Raw genomic sequence first — 20010 nt, 5'->3', positions numbered from 1 at the left:
CTGAAATGCACAGTGAGACTCCATCTCAAAAATAAATAAGCACAGAGCTGGGGGTTTAGCTCAGCGGCACAAGCGCCTGGCAAGCGTGAGGTCATGAGTTCGATACCTGGTAGCAAAATAAGTAAATAAATAAGAACTGCAGACGTAAAAATAGAACACAAACCACTGACTCCATCACCTCACCACACTTGCAATGCAGATACTTCGAGGGGAACTAAGGATGACACCAGGCAAGCACTCCCTAACCAGCCTGATCCCAGCCCTCAATCTGTAACATTGTACTTCCAATAGTTTGTTGGTTCTTTGCGTTCTCTACACACCGTACCATCTGCCTCCAGAGCTGTTTTCAGTCCTTCCTTCCTTTCCAATGCCTTCTGCTTTTCTTTGCTTTACAGTACAATGCTGAAAGACAGTGGTGACAGATGACATCCTTGTATTGCTCCTGATTTGAGAACAATGTTCCTTATGTTTAGCCATTATGAAAATTTTTTTGCCAACGGTTTAGTGATATTTTAAACAACTGAAAGTACCGTTTTCCTATGTGACTGGTTGTTCAAAAATCAAGAATATAGCCAGCATGGTGGTGCACCCTTGTAATCACAGCACATGGGAGGCTGAGACAGGCTATCTCTAGTTGGAGGCCACCTTGGGCTACACAGCAAGTTCAAGGCCAGCCTGAGCTGCACAGTGAGATCCTGCCTCAAAGTAATAAAACAGAAAAACAAAAAGAACAAGAATGCTATTAAATGATTCTCTCCTTTATAACTCCTAAGGAAAACATATCACAAAAGATTCTTTAAATAAGTATATTCCATTTGCACAGGCTCTGTTTATCTGGTTTCGATAAACAGTTAATGAAGTCTCAAAGACTGAATTGATGTTTAAGAAAACTCCATCTGTCTGATATCTCTAGAGTATAAACCTCTCTAGTCCTAGCGTTAAATCTACTTTAACTGCCAATTTATGGTTTGGATTTCTTTTGGGGGAAACATAGGGGACAGGATCTCACTGTGCATTTTAGGCTGGCCATGAACTTCACTAGCCCATGTGGCCTCAGACTCCTAGTAATCACCCTACCCTGGCCTCTGGAGTGCTGGGATTACAGGCATATGTGACCACACCCATTATTTTGTTTTTAATTATTTATAGGAGCCACAATGGGTGGCCCATGCCTGTAATCCCCGCACTCTGGAAGCTGAGGCAGCAGGATCCCCATAAATGCCAGCCCAACCTGGACAACAGATGCTCAGTCTGTTTCTTTGGTGTGTATGTGGTACTGGGGATTGAACCCAGGATCCTTGCACTACACAACATCACTGGTCCTTTTAAATCCCAAGGTGATGCCACAAATGCCTGCCTACAGGCAGGGTCATGTGTGTTATTCCTGGTACCCCATCCCAAGAAAATCTTAAAAAAACAAACCCTGAAGCAGGGTAATATGAAGCTGCTGTCTGGGCTGGGCCTCAACTTGTGACAGGCATGTCCCATCACCTCAGTCAGAGCCGATTTCGTTATAATTTTCCATGTCACAATTATATAATTATTTTTCAAATCTATTGGTAAGAGGTTGTATATAGAATTCTTTTATATTTTTTATCTTTTTTTCACATGAAACACTGCTAAGGGCTCTTTTTTTAATCCTGTGTCAGAAGCTTACCTATTTCTTTAGCCTTTCTAAGAAACAAACTTCTAGGTTTACTACTGCTCATTACAGTTTGGTGTCCTCTTGGGCTGTTTTGTTTCAGACTTTTACTATATAGTTCAGGCCAGCCTTGAACTCACTATGCAGCCCTCACTGGCCTCAAACTTTTAGCAGTCCTCCTGCCTCAGCCTCCAAAGTGTTGGGATTTCAAGTACATGTCACATGTCCAGTTTTTCGTATCTTAACAGCAGTGCTACTATTTGATATCTACCTTTGGGACAACAAACTCCCTTCTTTTTGCTCACTGGTCCCAGAAATTATCCCAATTTCCTGTAAGATTAACAGTGCCTCCAAAACCATGTTCTACCAAGGTATATGGGATACAACCAATCTACAGTATGGGGAGTACTCCCAGAATATCTAGTCTGTCATCTATTGTAACTTATTTGAAAAATTCTCTGAATTTCTAAAGATTCAAACATTACAATTTCATCAGATAAACTCGTTTGTCCTCTCCTCTACACATGCCTATGTCTTCCTTCCCTCCAACAGCTCTGTACTTTGTATCCTACCCTTCTCAGTTAATTCTAATGCCTGCAAATACTGCTTGTAAGTATCTTGTGTGGTTTTTGTCTACTACAAGTTGAAAGGGAAGAGTACAAACCAGGTGTGGTGGTGCAGGCCTGTAACCTCAGGAATGAGGTGAAGACAGGAGGAGAGAATGAAAATCTAAGTCCTATTCAAGAAACTGAGTCTCAAAAAACAATTGCTGGGGATAATAGCTCACTGATAGCTGCTCTAAGTCCAATCATGAGTACTGCCAAAACAAACAAGCAAGCAAACAACCTGTATGTGATAATTTTCTAAAAAGAATCTACTAATACACAAGTTGCAAGTCCCAAAAACTTTGTAATTTCTTAATGTGCTAATAAGCGTATTACAGGACCATAAACAGTATTTTTTGATCCATTTAAAAGTCAAAGAATGACTCAAGTCTTCAATATAAAGTTTTTATTCATAAAATCCAAATAAAATGTTATTTTTTATCAGAATTATAGTGGGAGGGAGTAACCAATATGGTGCACTACTCTGAAAGCATTCTGCAAAACAGTATCAAACGAACTCACCCAAGTTTTCATCTGCTGAACACACACTGTCCAAACCCTCCTGCTCATCTTCTGCAGCAATGTGTGCCCAAGTGTCAGTTTCGTCTCTAGTACTTCTCCTTTCTTTAGTTGAGTACTTGTTTTCCTTGGTTTTCTGGTCTTCTGTGGTTTTACAATCCAGTGTTTCTTCTCTTTTCCAACTAGTCTCAGGAGCATCACTTTTTTCTTCTGTTGTTTTTTTAACTAAATCAAATGCATTTCTGATTTCCTTAAATGCTAATGCAAAAATAAAAACTGATGGTAAGTAGGAGTCACAGATTTCTGTTGCAATCAGAAGAAAATCTGGGTTAGTACGAGAAACACATTTTCTTAATTTTTTCTAGTATCTACCTTTGTTATGAAAACATACGCTCAGACTTATAGTCAAAGCCACAAAGTCACATTGCATCACATCTTTCTACCAGCTGCTCAGTCTGCTGTGGACAGAACATCCTGGGAGAATGGCTGTCATCATGTCTTTTGAACTATTCAATAGCTGTTAGCAGCACTGTTCAACATGAGGAGCCTCAGAATGATTCTTGCTACACCACCAAATTTTAGCCTGTTTACTATGGCAACATGGAGCTTTTACAGAAATGGTTTCCGGTGGTGAATGGGGGCACTAGCCAGGTACAAGAAGACTGTCGGCAGTCTGGTGTCAGTACTTACTGCCACTAGTGCTTTTTTGTTTTCTTTTGTTTTGTTTTGTTTGTTTGTTTGTTTGTTGGGGGGGGTTGAAACACAGCTTCACTATGTAGTTCAGGATGGTCTTGAACTATGTAACCCAGGCTGGCCTCTAATGTGCAATGAGTCTCCTGTGTCAGCCTCCCGAGTGCTGGGATTAAGTGTGGGCCATCACACCCAGCCTGGCACTAGCTTTGAACTAAAAGAGAAAACTGAGAAGAAACACTCACAGAGTACAACTCAGTGGTACTGCATATGTTTTCTACCATGTGTTAACGTCTTGGGTTCAATCTCCAGCAGTGCGCACACAGACACACAATAAACTGGGAAGAGAACTGGCAAAATACTGACAATTACAAAGGACTCTCTTATAAACTCAAGGTTTGATTAGTAGGAAAACTGAAAATGAGACTCCTAGTGACTATAATTATAAACGGGACAGATAACAGTTCCATTTAAGGTTGCAGGTCCACAGCAGAAATGTACCCGAAATTGACATACAAGGCTGAAAACAGGCTGGAGGTAAAGCTCAGTGGTAGAGCCCATGCTCAGCACAGAAAGCCTGGACCTGATCCTCAGCAACTGGGTAAAATAACCTCAAACACACAAACACAGTAATATATATGATAGACAGATATGTATATAAAACATAAATTCTCTTTTAATTATTTGTTACACACAGCTTTTGAGAAAATAGTCCACCTCTTAGAATCACTACTTTCAAGAGAATACACATTCCAAATTCTTTTAACATATAATAAAATACTTATCTTTCAGGGCTAAAACACTGTAATGGTATTTTTTGTTTTGTTTTTGTTTTGGGGGTTTTTTTGAGACAGGGTCTCACTATGTAGTTCAGAATGGCCTTGGGCTCACTTTGTAGCCCAGGCTGGTCTCAAACTTGCAATGATCTTCTTGCCTCAGGCTCCTGAGTGCTGGGATTACAGGCATGTGCCACCATGGCCAGCTTGCAATGGTGGCTTTTCTTAAATAGCCACTTGGTGACAGGAGTAACATATGTTAAGAGATTCTCAATTTTCACATATTGTGAAGTAACACAAAATATGTATTTGATATATCTTTATGGTAATGGGGAACCCAGTTCCTTCCCTCTGAGGTGCATCCCAGGGCTTCCTGTTTTTCATTTTGAGACATGGTCTTGATGGGTCACTAATTTTTTCAGGTTGGGCTTGAATTTGTGATTTTCCTGCCTCACCTTTCAAGAATTCTGGATCAATTTTTAGACAAATGACAGACTTAAATGTAATTAGTATTTTAAACAAAAGCCTATTTTACTGAGCATCCATAAGAGAAACCTTTACTTTCCTGCCATAGTTTAACTCTTATCTCTGTAATTCTCTGTATTTGTCATGTTATATCATATTGAAAAGAACAATGTAAAAAACAATATACAAAATATACACACAGTACATAAACATTTTACATATATAAATAATTGTTATTTGGACTAACCATCCCTAACTAAAGACCTAGAATCTGAAACTTTCTGAGCAATGACGTTATAGAAGTGGAAAATTCTAGCCAGGTATGGTGGTGCATGCCTATAATCCCAGCACTTGGGAGGCTGACAAGTTCAAGACCAGCCTGGGCTACAAAGTGAACTCAAGGCCAGCCTAAATTGCTTAGTAAGATCTTGTCTGCAAAATAAAAGACACCCCCTCAAAAAAAACCAAGTAGAAAATTCTACCTATGAACTTCATTTAACAGGTCAGTCAAAACACAGATAAAGTAACTAGACATGCCTCTAATTCCAGCTCTTGGGAGGCTGACTGGAGAGAATGGCCATGAGTTTGAGGCCTGCCTGAGCTACATGGCAAGACCCTGTTTCACAGCAACCACCTCAGGTAAACTAAAACTACTGTGTAAAATCATCTTCAATATATCTATTCATACAAGACTGTTATTTTTTAGCTGTCAGTCCCTAGTAGCAAGATGTCAGCCCATCCTAGTTTGCCATGTGGTGCTATCCCCAAGTATTTATAGTACACATCTCCTAAAATCAGAAAAAAATGCGAAATCTGAAATTCTTTTGATCCTACCAATTTTGGGTAAGTGATACTTAAACTGTATACTAGGTGACTGGTTAAAGGAAAGTAGAAGGCTCTAAATTCCACAGTGAAATGTTCCAATTCTGTGACATGCCAGCTTGGGAAGATTACCTTCACAGTGAGTTCAATTCTTTGTTTAAAAAGATAACAATAAAAATTATAAAATGTTAGTAGTTACACTTACTCTTTAATCCTTTTGGGTCTTTCCGGCCTTTTTCTTCCTTTTCCGAATCACATCTTTTCTGAAATTTTTCTTTAGGTTCATTTTTTTTTGGTTCTTTATCCTAAAAATAAAAATGTAAGACCCTAATCAAGAATAAATAAAGAGCCAGAGATGTAGCTCAGCAGCACAGTATCTGCCTGGCAAATGTGAGGTCCTGAGTTTAATTTCTAGTACAATAAATAAATAAATAAATAAATAAACAAACAAACGTTTTAAGAGCTGACGCTGTGCATCTGAAAGCTGAAAAGTGGCTGGGGACTTAGCTCAGTGGCATAAGTGCCTGTTTGGCAAGCTCAAGTTCGTGAGTTCAATTCCCGGCACCAAAAAAAGAAAAGAAAAGAAAACTGAAAAGTACAGATTGGTCTCATCCATGTCTCTCTGTGTGATCAGTCTCTCTCTTTTCCATTACTTTCTCAGTGAAGATTAGCCTTTGACTGTAACCTACACAGTATCAAATTGAAAACACAACACTCCACCACCACTGTGGAAGGCTGCAAAAGGAGGATTGCAAATTTGATCCCAGCCTGCACATATTTAGAAAAACCAAAACAGTATTTGTTTTAAGAATTTTTTGAGGCTTTTTTTCTTTGCTTCTATTTCTAAGCTACACTGCCCTTATCAAGTAGCAACTGTATTGTGTCAATGACAGTAAGGACTGGGAAATTTTTGATGACTATAATGTCCATTCCGGTTTGCAAAAGCCTTTCTCTCTAGTTCTCAGTGTCACGGACAAAGCCTTCTGTACTTTGTTATAAAAAATGAGTTTTCCAGATGACCATTTTGGTGAGTGTCTATATGAAGAATTTATGAGTTACTACTGTATTACATATAAATTATGTATTACTGTTGATTCACTTTGCATTAAAATATACATATTGAAAAAAGTTAAAACAAGTTTCTCCAATGACTTGAGAATTTCAGTAAAAATAAATTTATAGCTGGGCACTTTGATGCACAATTTTAATAACACTCTTGGGGGTTTGCAGAAGAACTGCAAGTTTAAGTACTAACAGTCATTTAGCAAAACCCTGTTTAAAAAAAAAAGTAAAAAGGACTGGGGATGTATCTTAGTGTCAAGGCCCTTGGTTCAATTCCTAGTACTACAAAAACAAGATTTCACATAAAACAAAATTCTAAAATCATTTTCCCTAATTTTTTTCTTCCCCCTAATCTTTTTCCTAATTATTTTAGCTGGGTGTGGTGGTGCATGCCTATAATCCCAGCACTTGGGAGGCTGAGTCAGAAGTATCATTGCAAGTTCAAGACCAGCCTGAATTGCAGTAAGACCTTGTTTAAAAAAAAAAAAAAAAAAAAGACAATGGAGGAAATGTCGAGTCGGATCTGAAAAGATGACACAAGCTGACGAGGCTGTAAGATTTTGTATCCAATGCTGCACTATCATCTCAGTATCTCTAAAAACATTTCTGGCGTGTCATTAAATTAGCCCTTGATTCCCTAGTCATGGTTTGTCTAAAGGAAAACAAGGCAGAGAAGTTGGAGGCACCAAGGTGGGAAGCTCGTCAGTGCTCACAGCAGCCAGGCAGTGGCGCCACGGACCGCCACTGGACACTTCCCAACCACTGGATCCAGTGCTAGTCTGGAAGGGGTGGCCTGCACTCCCCCAGGCTTCCCGAGCCCCTTACCTCCTCAGCGGAATCTGCTGCCCACAAGCCTTGTTCTTCCCCTGCTGCCCTGGGACTCCTCTGTGCTTGAACAGATGCCAGTGGTAGCAGTTTATCTAGCTCTGTGTTGGTCCTGCTTCTGTCTTGATTCCTCTGCTTTTTAGGTAGAGTTTTCTTCTCTGAAAAGGCACTGTTTTCCGGCCTGGTACCCTCCTTTGGCTCTTCATTCCTCCTTAGTTTCTTTTTCCTCCTCTTGGTCTTGCCATCAGCATCCTCGTCAGCACTTCCAGGGGCATCTAGCTGTTTGTCAAAAAGCTTCTCTTGCACTGCATCTTCAACTATTTTATCTTCTGGGCTGTTAATTTTTTGTTTTTCTTCCCTGCTGTCCGAATAAAAGTCTTCACTGTCATCTTCCTGAAGAGGAAAATCATTAAGTACACTTGAATCAAACTCCAGCTGAGATTCAGCATATTTCTCTTTTCTAGTTTTTCTGTTTTCTTTGGGATCTTCTCTTATTTTAGTCTTTAAATCTCTTATTTCAGCCTTTTTAACTTTCTTTAATTCCTTAGTTTCTTTTACTTCATCCTTTTTGGGCTTTTTGGCATCCTTTGTTTCTCCTTTGGCTTCTAAAATTCTTTTCTTTGTCCTTAAATCACAAACCAAACTTTCAGAAGAGCTGTCCAGTTCTGATTTGGACTTATCTTTTAGTTTCCCGGTTTTTCCTTTTCTTTTTTTTAGATCGTCGGGGCTTTTTTCTTCTTTTTGCCTCATTTTTTTCTTTTTCTTCCTTGGGGAAATATCTTCTTTTGTCTCACTTCGCTGATCACTATCAGAGTCTGCCTCAAATATGTCATTATTTAAAGACAGTTTCTATAAAACACAATGAAGAGTAAAATCCTCATTAACATAATTTTATATTTTGAAAAGGAGCAAAAATGAAATCTGTTAGAATATATTTAAGGCAGATACAATTTTTTTGTTGTTGTTGTCTTTTTTGAGACGGGGTCTTGCTATGCAGTTCAGTCTGGCCTTGAGCTCACTTTGTAGCTCAGACTGATCTTGAACATGCAATGATCCTCCCACCTCAGCCTCCCGAGTACTGGAATTACAGGTGTGAACCACCATGCCCGGCTGATATAATTTCTTAAAATTACCAAAACTGGGCTGGGGATTTAGCTCAGCGGCATAAGCACCTGCCTTGCAAGCAGGCGGTCATGAGTTCAATCCCCAGTACCAATAAAAAGAAAAAAGAAAAAAAAAATTACCAAAATTGAAATTGTTTACTCTTAGATCACTGTTTGCAGATACAGGTCTCAGCTGATGATAAGCATCAATTTAAAAAAGGAGAAAAACAGCAACACATATAGAGAGTCCTGGAAGTCTCAGAGTGCAGAAAAACTAACCTAACCCTAACCCTAACTTCACACACAATGGGCTGCAAATGAATGGAACCTCAAAATTCCCCAAAATAGCAAGAACATAATTTTTATACAGTGGCCAAAAACACAGTTACCAATCCAAAGATCTGCCCTAGCCACTTTTGTGGACTGAGCACAGGGCATTTGCACTGTACTAATTCCCCAGTCCTTTTCAAGGTTTTGCGACAGAGTCTCACAACTAAGTCACTAAATTTCCCAAGCTGTGCTCACGCCTATGACCATCCTGCTTCAGCGCCCCCGCCCCCATGGGCTGCAATTACAGGCAGGACCTACTACACCTGGCTGGTTTCTTAAGCTTTAAAACTCTAGAACGTACCTGAATGAACTTGCTATTACACTGCATATAGAACAAACTGTACACAAATCTTATTTCCTCAAGTGATATTATCATATAATCTTAAATATTTTCTTTAAAAATGTATCTTGCAACCAGGTATGGCAGTACACATTAGTAACAGCCTTACCCTGGGGAACTAAGGCAGGAAAATCAAAATTTGGGCTCAAGTTGGACAACTTAGTGACTCATACATTTTTCCCTCTATTTTAAAATATATAAAAACCATTAAGAATGAGGTATTTGTATAAATGTAAAAACAGGGTGTCAAGTATTTTCAACTTCTATTTCCCAAAATTGTCTTACCTTAAATAACTTAAGGGTAGAAAGAAGAAAAAAAAAAACAAAACAAAAAAAAAAAAAAAACAGTATTTTCTCTGTGGTACCTATAAAGTAGATGCCACCAGCAGGGCTTGGTGACACATATCTAAAATCCAGCACTGCGGAAAGCTAAGGCAAGAAGAGAATGGCAAGTCTGAGCCTAGTTTGGGCAACTTAGCAAAATCCTGTCTCAAAAACTAAAATGGCACTGAAGACGTAGCTCTGTATGAAGGCTTTGGGTTCAGTTCCCAGTGTGGGTGCGCTGGCTTACTTGGTTCAACCCCACGAATCATTGTATAAAAAGAAGAGCAACTAAGGCAGTGACGGCAAATCTTTCAGAGCTTTTGATGATAAGCATCCTGCTGTGGCACATGTGCCACGGGTCCACCACCACAGAACTAGGGGAACAACAACAAAAATGTCCAGAGACAGTATCTGTTACAAAATTAAGTGGTGGGGTAGCGCACTTGCTTCAAATGTGAGGGGCTGTTGGTTCCATCCTTAGCACCAAGAGGAAGACAGTAAGATCTTCCCAGGACTTACACTGCAAAGCCCCGGTGAGGAGAAACTGCTACTACAATTACATTCCAAACAAAGCAGAAGGGGAAGACAGGAACACAAGAGAAGATGGGGGAGGTAGAAAACAGAAACCTCAAAAAGTAAGGCTGTGCTTTTGAATCTTTCAAAAACACAGTAAAAAAAAATTAATTAAAAAAAAAAAAAAAAAAAACCACAGTAAAAGATGAAAACAAGGAGCCTGGCCGGCTGATTCATGCCTGGAATCCCAGCACACAGGCACCTGAGGAAGGAGGCTCTCTGCGGACTTGGAGGCTATCTGGCTACACTATGCATTCAACGTCAGCCTGGACTAACACAGCAAGACCTCTCAAAAAAGGCTACAAATCTTCAGAGTAATGTGAACCAATCATTTAATAAAACAGGTTCATAAGAATGTTTTTATGGAAAGAAATGGAAAAGTGAGAGTAAGTATTCTAGGAACGTGAATTACACCTAAAACAGAAGAATTGGGAGAATTAAAGGTTTTAACCTGAATTTATTTTTTAAAGAGTTACCTTTACAAAATGGTAAAAGAAAAAAAAAGTGGTAAAAGTATTGAACATTTTCCTTGACAACTCAAAACCCAAACTAGGGTCCTGCCCTGCCACCATTAATAAACATTTTTTCTTTTTTTTCTTTTCTCTTTTTGGAGACAGGGTCTCACTATGTATTTCAGGCTGGACTACTCTTTATGTAGTTCAGGCTAGCCACAAATTGGTGGCAATCCTCCTGCCTCAGCTTCCTGAGTACGGGAGATACAGGTGTGCTCTACCATGCCCAGTTAATACATTTTAAAAACCAGCAATTCCAATCTGCTGACTGGATTTCAAGCTATAACCCAAACTAAGAGGTGAGCTAGCAGAATAGTTAAGAACACAGATGTCTGGCTCGTTAACAGTGGGCTGGTTACTCAATTCACCTAAGCCTAGGCTTCCCATCTTAATCCATATAAAATACTGACCCAGTGTCTGGCATGAAGACTACCTGTGTAGTAACACAGCCTTCCTCTTGCCCCGTAAGTGAGTCAAACTCAAGTTGAAGGGAAAAAGGTTATCCAATGATGTTCAGCCCTTAAATTATAAGCAAGAATCAGTTTCTTGAATCCAGAAAAATCATCACGATAGTTCTAAATTCAAGAATAGAGATAAAAATCCTAATGTGATATATTAAACTAATGTACAAAATGTAAGCATACTTGTTCAATTTGTAAATGAAGTACATATGAAATTCTGAAAAGGTAAATGGGGAAATTCTCATAAGATTCATAATCAAGGATAGGCATAGTGTTGCACAATTGTGATCTCAGCACTCGGAAGGCTAAGGCAAGAGGATCACCATGAGTTCAAGGCCAGCCTGGGCTACATAGTAAGATCTTCTCTCAACAAAACAAAACAAGACAAAGATTCATAATTAAAGTAATGCAATAATTCACAGAATTTGTGAATGAAGGGTAAAACAATGTACAAATCCCTGAACCAAATTTATACATTAGTTTTATATAACTCACTGCAGCCCACATTCCAACTTTCTTCTGAGCTGCTAAGAGCAGTTTAACTTAGGTGAGTTTATTTTTTCATTCTTATCTACATCAAGAGCTACTATAAAGCAGTAAGATAAAAACTGAAGAGTACATAGAAAACTGGACATGAACAATTACCCTAGAAGCATTCTGCAATAGGTTAGTTTTGTGGTTTTCTTGTTTTTTTTGATGATGAACCCAGGAACACTGTGACACTAAGCTACTTCCCCAACCCTTTTTATTTTTTTAGACGGGGTCTTGCTAACATCCTAACCTGCCCAGGCTGGGCTCAAAATTGTCATCCTTCTTCAGTCTCCCAGACTACTGGAACTACAGGTGTATGCCACTATGCCCAGCTAAAAATCTGTTGCTTTAAAAAGTGATCTAAGCGAAGCTGATGTTATGATGCAAGCCTGGAATTCCAGCACTCTGGGAGGCTGAGGGAGAAGAAACTCAAGTTTGAGCCTATCCTGGGCAACTTTGCAAGACTCTATCTCAAAAAATAAAAAGGACTGGGATCATACTTCAGTATGAACACCCTGGGTTCAATCCCAGGTATCACAAAAAAAGCCTACAAACAAAACAGTGATCTACACAGCTGGGGATACTTGCTTAGTAGTAAAGGTTTGCCTAACATACATGAGGCTCTGGGTGTGATCCCCATGCTGCTCCCCCTACTCACCCTAATCATTTGTTTTTAATTTAAATAGAACAAAAAGTTAAATGAATAGATAAAGAACACAGATAGGGATGGATTGCGTGAAATTGCGTGAGGCAAGAGGGACCAGCCTAGGCCGCACAGCAAGATCATGTCTTAAAAAAAAAAAAAAAAAATCAAAGACAGATGAACTACAAATGGATGGGTTGGGCTAGGGATTTAGCTCAGTGGCACAAACACCAGCTTGGCAAGTGTGAGGTCTTCAGTTTGATCTGCAGTACAAATAAATAAATAAATAAATAAGCAAGCAAGCAAATAAATGGATGTGTTATAGCTATAATAGTAACACTGTGAAGAGCAGAAAAAAATAAATTGAGGCAATATTCTGGGCATGGTGGCACACACTTGTAATCCTCGTACTCAGGAGGCTGAGGCAGGAGGATCACTGTGAGTTTGAAGCCAGCCTAAACTCCATAGTAAGACCATGTCTCAAAAAAAAAAAAAAAAAAAAAAAAAACCCGAGACAATATTCAAGTACACAAAAATAGGCTGTTCATCTCATGGATGAACAAGTGAAATCAGGATTTTTTAAAATTTTTATTTCCAGTTTTACAATGCTGGGATAAAACATAGGCCCTGACCATGCCAGGCAAGCATTCTACTAGTGAGCTACATTTCCAGCCCTACCTTACTCTTAAAAGAAAATAATAGGGGCTGGAGGTTTAGCTCAGTGGCATAAGCACCTGCCTTGCAAGCAGGCGGTCGTGAGTTCGATCCCCGGTACCGATAAAAATGAAAAAAGACAAAAAAAAAATAAAATAAAATAAAATAAAATAAAATAAAATAATAACTAATATCCATGTCTTCCATTTGGGTCTTGAATGCTCCCCACAGTCTCATGTGTTAAATAAAGGCTTGGTCCCCAAAGCGCCACTACTGGGGTGGTAGATCTTTATGAGCTGGGACTCAGTGGTGGAGGCCCTTAGGGTGTGTGGTGGGGCATGTGAACCCAAAGGGGATGGAGCCCTGTTGCTTCCTCTCTGCTTCCTGGATCAAGAGGATGTGAAACCTGATATGCCCCACACTTCCCAGCAGCACCATCATAGCCCCTCAGAGGCCTAGAGCAGTGGGTCTGCTCAACTTTGGACTGGAACTTACAGAGCTGTAGTGCAAAATAAGTATGTTCATAAGTTAATTACTGCAGGGATTTCATTATAGTATTAGTTGATTAACACAACATCTAAGCTGTACTTGCTTCTCATCTACAATTATAGGTTGAGTACAGAAAGAGTTCAAAAATCCCTGACAATGGTCTATGAGAATAAATTAACTACATGAAATTTACACTAATGAATGAATACCAGTATCTGTAACTGTTTACTACACATTGTTTATATCAGAAAAGATAAACTTAGGTATGTAAAGCCAGAAAAAACATACAAGGAACACGATACCTGAATATCCTTCTTGGCTGCTTTAGCTTTGTTTTCTGCAACTTTCTTCCTAAATTCAAGAAGAACTTCTTTACAGTCCTCCAGATGAATCTCAGGCTCCCAGGTGTCATCATCTGATGTATACCCTTTCCATCGAACTTTATATAGGATTCTACCCTGTGGTAATGAGTAAAAACAGCCAGAGACAACATATTAAAACTCACTGATTAAATTTCCTAAACTCATATCATACTCACTGATTAAATTTCCTAAAATATACAACTGTTGAGATCACATGAAAGTATTATAATCCCAAACACTATGTAGTCATCTAAATATTGTAATTCTCTTTTTAGTTTTTCTCACAATTTAAAAGGTTGTATTTGTAATCCCACTGAGATGTTATTGGAATCCCAGCAATTCCAATCTACCACCCACCAATGCAACCCACAGTGAGAATACAGACACCAAGATATATTCCCAGTTAAGGGCAGCCAAGGGGTCCTAAATCCAATCCCCATGAGCATGTGTGGACAAAGGTCTTGATCCTAGGCCTCTCCCAGAATTTATTATCTTGTGAAGAAGGGGGGCAACTGAGGGATGAGTGACAGTGAGGATGGCAGGAATTATGTAACTTGAGCTGGCTAGCCATGTGGGAGAAAGACATCTAGTGGCCCTGAATCAAGACTGGTAGCTTCCTGACATTGTTGGTTTCAAGCAGGAGCCTAAAGAGATGTCTTTCTATGGTCTGTTGGCCATTTCAGAACTTGGGCAGTGAAATGGTCAATTCATTAGAAAGAAATTGCTTGAAGCAACCCCCCCCCCCGTGAGTGGCTGTGAGCCTGGCAGGCTGTGGCAGGCCCAGGATGGGAGTCTCTGGGTGTAGCAAGGCTACAGGAGGCTCTGGCGTTTACTGGGACCCATGCCATGCTGGGACCTGGAGCACCGGGAAACCAAGCAACCCCTCCTACCTCCCCTCCCCCGCCTGTTTTGTTTTATTGAGCTTCAGTATACATGAAGGTGTGGACAGCTATTTTGAGGAGAACTGGAGACTACAACAGCCATTAGTGACTTCCCTATTATCTGGTTCTGAAGACCTAAAACGCCTTCCTCATTGTGTTCGGACCAGTTTTATACTATGTTGTTTTGTATGAATTTTCTGTATGCAAAGACATGAACAACTATTTGGAAGAAAACAAGAGACAATACGTAGACAGTAAAGATCTCAGGTCATCTAGCTTTGAAATTTGTATCTCTTACATTGTTTTCTTATGTCCTATTTTGTTCTGTTTTGTTGTGTTTAATTTTACCCCCTTTAAAATTAAAAAAAGAAAGGCATCTCTGTAAATTGTAGAGATAAAGATATGTAGAAGGATCAGTTTATATATCTAATTAAGGTAGCAACTGAATTGTTTTGGGAGGCTGTCGCTTCGGTTTTTGATACGTAAACTCTTGTGTCCTGTGAAATCATAGCCTCTTTTTATTTTGAGACTCCTACTCAGTTGACATTTTTGGAACTATTAGCTCTAACATCCTGCTGTGCTTGCTCATATTCTTTCCACGGAGAACACAATGTGAGGAGACAGGACTGTCTGTTGGTTTTAGAGATTACATACCAGCACCTCAGCTAGCCTGATTTGCAATTCTTAGAGCCAATTGGAGAGAAGGAAATACCACAGCCATCCCTCTACATATCAATATAACAAAATAAGTCTCCAGATAATCAGAGGTACAGTAATTGTTTTACATTCAAGAGGAGTCACTAGAGTTGTCTCCCGCAGAAAGAACTTGACAACTTCTAAAGGACATTAGTAAACTATAAAGTAAGTACATCATCTCCTGAGGCAAGTAGCTTAAGGAAAAAACAGCCCCACTGTGGCATTTTTCATAAACAGAAGACTGAGCAATGAAAACTAACATCATAAAAGTCACCCAAAGATAATTTGATCTATTTCCTTTACCTACTGCATTTATTAATACATATTTAATGGGTTTTAACCTATTAGGAATGCTATAATTTTTAATCTTGTACCCTCATATCAAGCTCTTTTCAGTATTTTTCAAAGACATGACTTTTAAGTGACTGAACATTATTTTATCATATAAAAACAAAAACTTGGGCTGGGGATTTAGCTCAGTGGCGTAAGTGCCTGCCTCGCAACACAAGGTCCTGATTTCGAAAAAGTCTCATATAAAAACAAAAGCTCTCCTTTTGTTTATCAAAGCTTTTTTAAAAACAATTCTGGGGATTGAATCTGGAATCTTCACATTAAGGTATATGCCAAGGTGCTAGGATCACAGGCATATACTACCATACCAGGGTTGTTTCAATTTTTTGTTTTTATAAATAAATGTATAATATCTTTGTGTATCTTAAAAATAAACTCTCCAACAAGAATGAGATTTTTAAAAATGTAACCACATGAAGTTTGTCATCTTTTAAGAAGTTTCATGATATTCCTGGGGCTTCCTTCAAGATTGCAGGAACAAGGGCCAGGGATTTAGCTCAGCAGCATAAGCACCTGCCTGGCAAGCGAGAGGTTGTGAATTCAATCCCTGGTACCAAAAAGAAATTTAAAAAAAGAGATTCCAGGAACAGTTTCATTTCCTTTGCACCCAAAATTTTCCTTTCACTTAATTGGTGAGTCAAATTAAAAAGGCAGAGAACAAATATACTAAATCAGATCAAATATACTAAATCATGACCTTCAGTGTTGCTTACAAAACCTCAAGTAGATCCAAGAAAACTATAGTATGGACATACACCTTTGGAAAACAAATGCAACCCTAATTAAGCACTGCATACAGATTTCCACAGCAGCCTGGTGTTTTCCCTAAAGCCTACTTAATCAGACAGTGGCTCAAGCCCCAACCCACTGTTCTCAAAAGCTATAGATTATTCTTCTTTCAGGACATATGTTACTAATACAAGTTTAAAAAGCTCATGTGTCACTACTACTTAAGATGAGTAAGAATAAAATACCCTTGTAATCCAGCTACTTAGGAAGCTAAAGCAGAAGACCACAATTTTGAGGCCCACCTAGGCAATACAAGTGAGACTCTACCTCACCAAAAAAAAACATTTTGAAAAAGAATACTCAATGATACTACAATTAAGGAACAGCCACACGCTGGAAGATTTATCAAATCACATCCCCGGTATGCCAACAGTTTCAAGTTCTAAGGAATGGCTGACTTGTTTGCAAGCAGCTGTATACAGGTTTTAAATACCAATGAAGCAAATATACAACAAAAAAATAACATATAAATGTCATGTCTTCGTCATACAGATACAAAGCTACTTTTACAAAATTCTTCTCATAGAAAGTAAGGTTTGGTATATTCCCCCAAAAGACTTTAATTAGGGAAGAAGCCCTAGAAACTAATTTCTAATCCAAATTAGAAACACAAACAAATCCAAATATAATCCAACAACGAAAAAGGATCAAATGGGTGTAAAGGCACAAACCTATGATCCCAGCTCTTTGGAGGCTACGGTAAGAAGTTTGCAAGTATGAAAACAGACTAGGAAACTTAATAAGACCCCCTCTCACAAAATTTTTTAAAAAGGCCAAGTGTGGTGGTGGACATCTATACTCCCAGTGCTGAGATTCCACTGAAGCAGGAGGATAGCCTTGAGTTTAAGGACAGCCTGAACCACACAGTAAGACTATGCCTCAAAAAAATCAAAACAAAAAACAAAAACCACCTTAACAAAAAAAGAGAAGGAGGGTTGGGGACTTAGCTCAGCAGCATAAGCGCCTGCCTTGCAAGTGTGCAGTTGGGAGTTTGATCCCCAGTACTAGGGCTGGTGATTTAGCTCAGCGGCATAAGTGCCTGCCTTGCAAGCAGGCAGTCGTGGGTTATCCCCGGTACTGATTAAAAAAAAAAAAAATTCAACCCAGTACGGGGGGGAAAAAAAAAAGAGAGAGAGAGAGAGAAGGAGGCTTGAAAGGTAGCTCAAGTGAGAATGCTCTGAGTTCAGTCCCCAGGACTGCAAAGAAAGAAAAAAAGAAACTTTATTTGTTCATCAAAAGATGTTAACTGGGTGTGGTGGTGCATGCCTATAATCCTAGCACTTACAGGCTAAGGAAGGAGATCTCTGTAAGTTTGTGGCCAGCTTGGGCTACAAAGTGAGTTCTAGGCCTGCATGAACGTCATAGGGAAATTCTGTCTCAAAAAACAAACAGATGCAGAACAAAATTTAAAAAAATAATAAATAAATACTTAAGAATTTTTAAAAAATCAATTTACCACTGCAGGCAAATACCAATAAATCCTTTCTAATTTGGATCTAAAATGTCCCCAAAAGGATTGGAGTTGAAAGCTTGATCCCAACACACCAGAACGTGGGGGTTCCAGGATCACAGGGCACCTACCCTCATCCCTGGGTTAACACCTGACAAGCTCATAGCCAAATGGACTACTAGGAGATGGGCAACAGTCTTACAGACAGCTAAATCAGAAATTAAGAGGCAGAGCAGGATTGGCCCTCAGGAGTCAGTGCTGCAGTTAGACATCAAGACTGTGGCTGGAAGCAAATCTGAAGCACCAGGCCTCAGGAAAGACAAGATGACCAGGCTGCAGGTCTCCCTAGTGATAAACAGCATCTTGAGATTATACTGTAAAGCACCACCTGGTCCAGTGGGCCCAGCTAGGCATCAGATGCATAGGTAAGTGACCAGAACTCCAGCAGCCACACTTGCCTTTCTTCCAGGAACATCTTCTTTCCATAACAGAAGTTATAAAGTTAACAATGCTCACCATGGACCCTTACTACAAGTGCCTTGATCCCTCCTGGGTCAATCTTAGTTAAATTACTAGATTCACAATCCCATAGGTTGTAGTCTGACCCCTAGCTACCCAAGTGGTGATTTTGTGTGTAAAATATACTTGGACAAAGAACCTCAGCAGTCATTCTGTTTTGGGATCTCTCTTGTCTCTCAGGAGCTTTCTCTCAATAAACCTTGGCTACTCTTATGTATACGTATATGCGTCCTTGACTCCATTCTTTGGTATCAGGAGATGATGGAATTATTAGAGTAGGAAAGATAGGATGGGTCCTGACCTATAAATGGTATTTCCTGCCTCTTCTTTCCTCTCCCTGGCTCCCAGGAATAAACAGCCTTGTTTGCCCAAACTCTTCGGTTGTGATGCTTCTGCCCCTTTGTAACCAGTCAACCATGGACTGAGACCTATGAACTTCAAGCTAAATAAAACCTTTCCTCCCCTAAATTGTTATTCTCAGGTACTTTATAACAGCGATGAAAAACAAACACAATACCTAAAAATAAATTTAACAAAATATGATGATCTCAACCCAAAAAGCTATAAAAAGCTACTGAAAAAAATTAAATTGATCTTAAATTTTATCAACAAATTCAAGTGTGTCTTAGTTACCTTTCTTACTGGTGAGACAAAATACTGACACCTAGGGGCTGGGGATTTAGCTCAGCGGCATAAGCACCTGCCTTGCAAGCAGTCAGTCGTGAGTTCGATCCCCGGTACCGATAAAAAAGAAAAAGACAAAAAAATATATATATATATACTGACATCCAAAATGAAAGAAGGCAAGGCAGGGTGCCAGATGGCACAGGGACAACAGTTCATGGTGGCAGAAGACAGCAAAAGCAACAAGGGAGAGACAACCTCTTTTCTGTCCCTCATATTGTACTGTCTACTGCATCAGGGAAGTGCCAACTCAACCAACAGACTGATCCAGCAATCACCCACCCTTAATCCCAGCACTATACTACAAACCAGTCACACAATCTAGATTCAGCCACCTCCAAAAAAGTTCTATGCTTTGGGGGTGGGGGGATCTCTAGACACAATTCAAAAATCCCCTAATTTTTTTTCCTTTTTAGACACAGTGTCACTATGTAGTTCAGGCTGGCCTTGAATTCAAGGAGATGGTCCTGCCTATGCTGCCACACTTAGCATGGTAGTGCATGCATGTAATCTCAATACTCGACATTCCAAGTATAAACATAAAATATGAGAAGCAAAATAAAACCTCCAGAAAGTATTTAGCATAGGAAAATATTTCTTAACACACACAAAAAGCACTTAACATCAAGCCTCAAGATTAAATTTTCCAGCTGGGTGTGTTGGTACACACCTGTAGTCACAGCACTCCGAAGGCCAAAGCAAGATCATGTTCATTTGAGCCCAGCCTGGACAACTCAGTGATTTTGCAAGAGCATGTCTCAAAATAAAAATTAAAAATAGGGTTGGGGAAATAGCTGAGTAAGAAAACCCTAGTCTCAATCCATAGTACTGACAAATAAAATAACAGCCACAGAGCCAGGTGGTGCTCATATAATACCAACACTAAGGAAGCAGAGGCAAGAGGAGCTTCAG

General features: G+C 39.4%; 1 protein-coding gene and 1 non-coding gene across 2 annotated transcripts in view; one reads left to right on the top strand and one right to left on the bottom strand.

Annotated features, from left to right (window-relative positions):
- The window catches only part of Mphosph8 (M-phase phosphoprotein 8), a 39354-nt gene that overhangs the window by 17028 nt on the left and 2316 nt on the right, over positions 1-20010 (bottom strand). Inside the window, exons 2-5 of the mRNA XM_003477384.5 lie at positions 13669-13824; positions 7407-8255; positions 5725-5824; positions 2770-3024 (exon numbers count right to left, since the gene is read on the bottom strand). Of these exons, the coding sequence (XP_003477432.1) occupies positions 2770-3024; positions 5725-5824; positions 7407-8255; positions 13669-13824 (1360 nt within the window). The remainder of the gene's footprint in view (positions 1-2769; positions 3025-5724; positions 5825-7406; positions 8256-13668; positions 13825-20010) is intronic.
- LOC111753722 (small nucleolar RNA SNORA2/SNORA34 family) lies at positions 14318-14454 on the top strand. Its single transcript, XR_002788516.1, has one exon. It is a non-coding gene; the product is annotated as a small nucleolar RNA SNORA2/SNORA34 family (small nucleolar RNA).

Source organism: Cavia porcellus, unplaced genomic scaffold, assembly GCF_034190915.1.
Source record: "Cavia porcellus strain 051 isolate PalLab524CR breed Dunkin Hartley unplaced genomic scaffold, mCavPor4.1 scaffold_21, whole genome shotgun sequence".
Taxonomy (NCBI): Eukaryota; Metazoa; Chordata; class Mammalia; order Rodentia; family Caviidae; genus Cavia; species Cavia porcellus.
The sequence above is the reverse complement of the archived record's forward strand: the minus strand, read 5'-3'. Positions and strand labels throughout refer to the sequence as shown.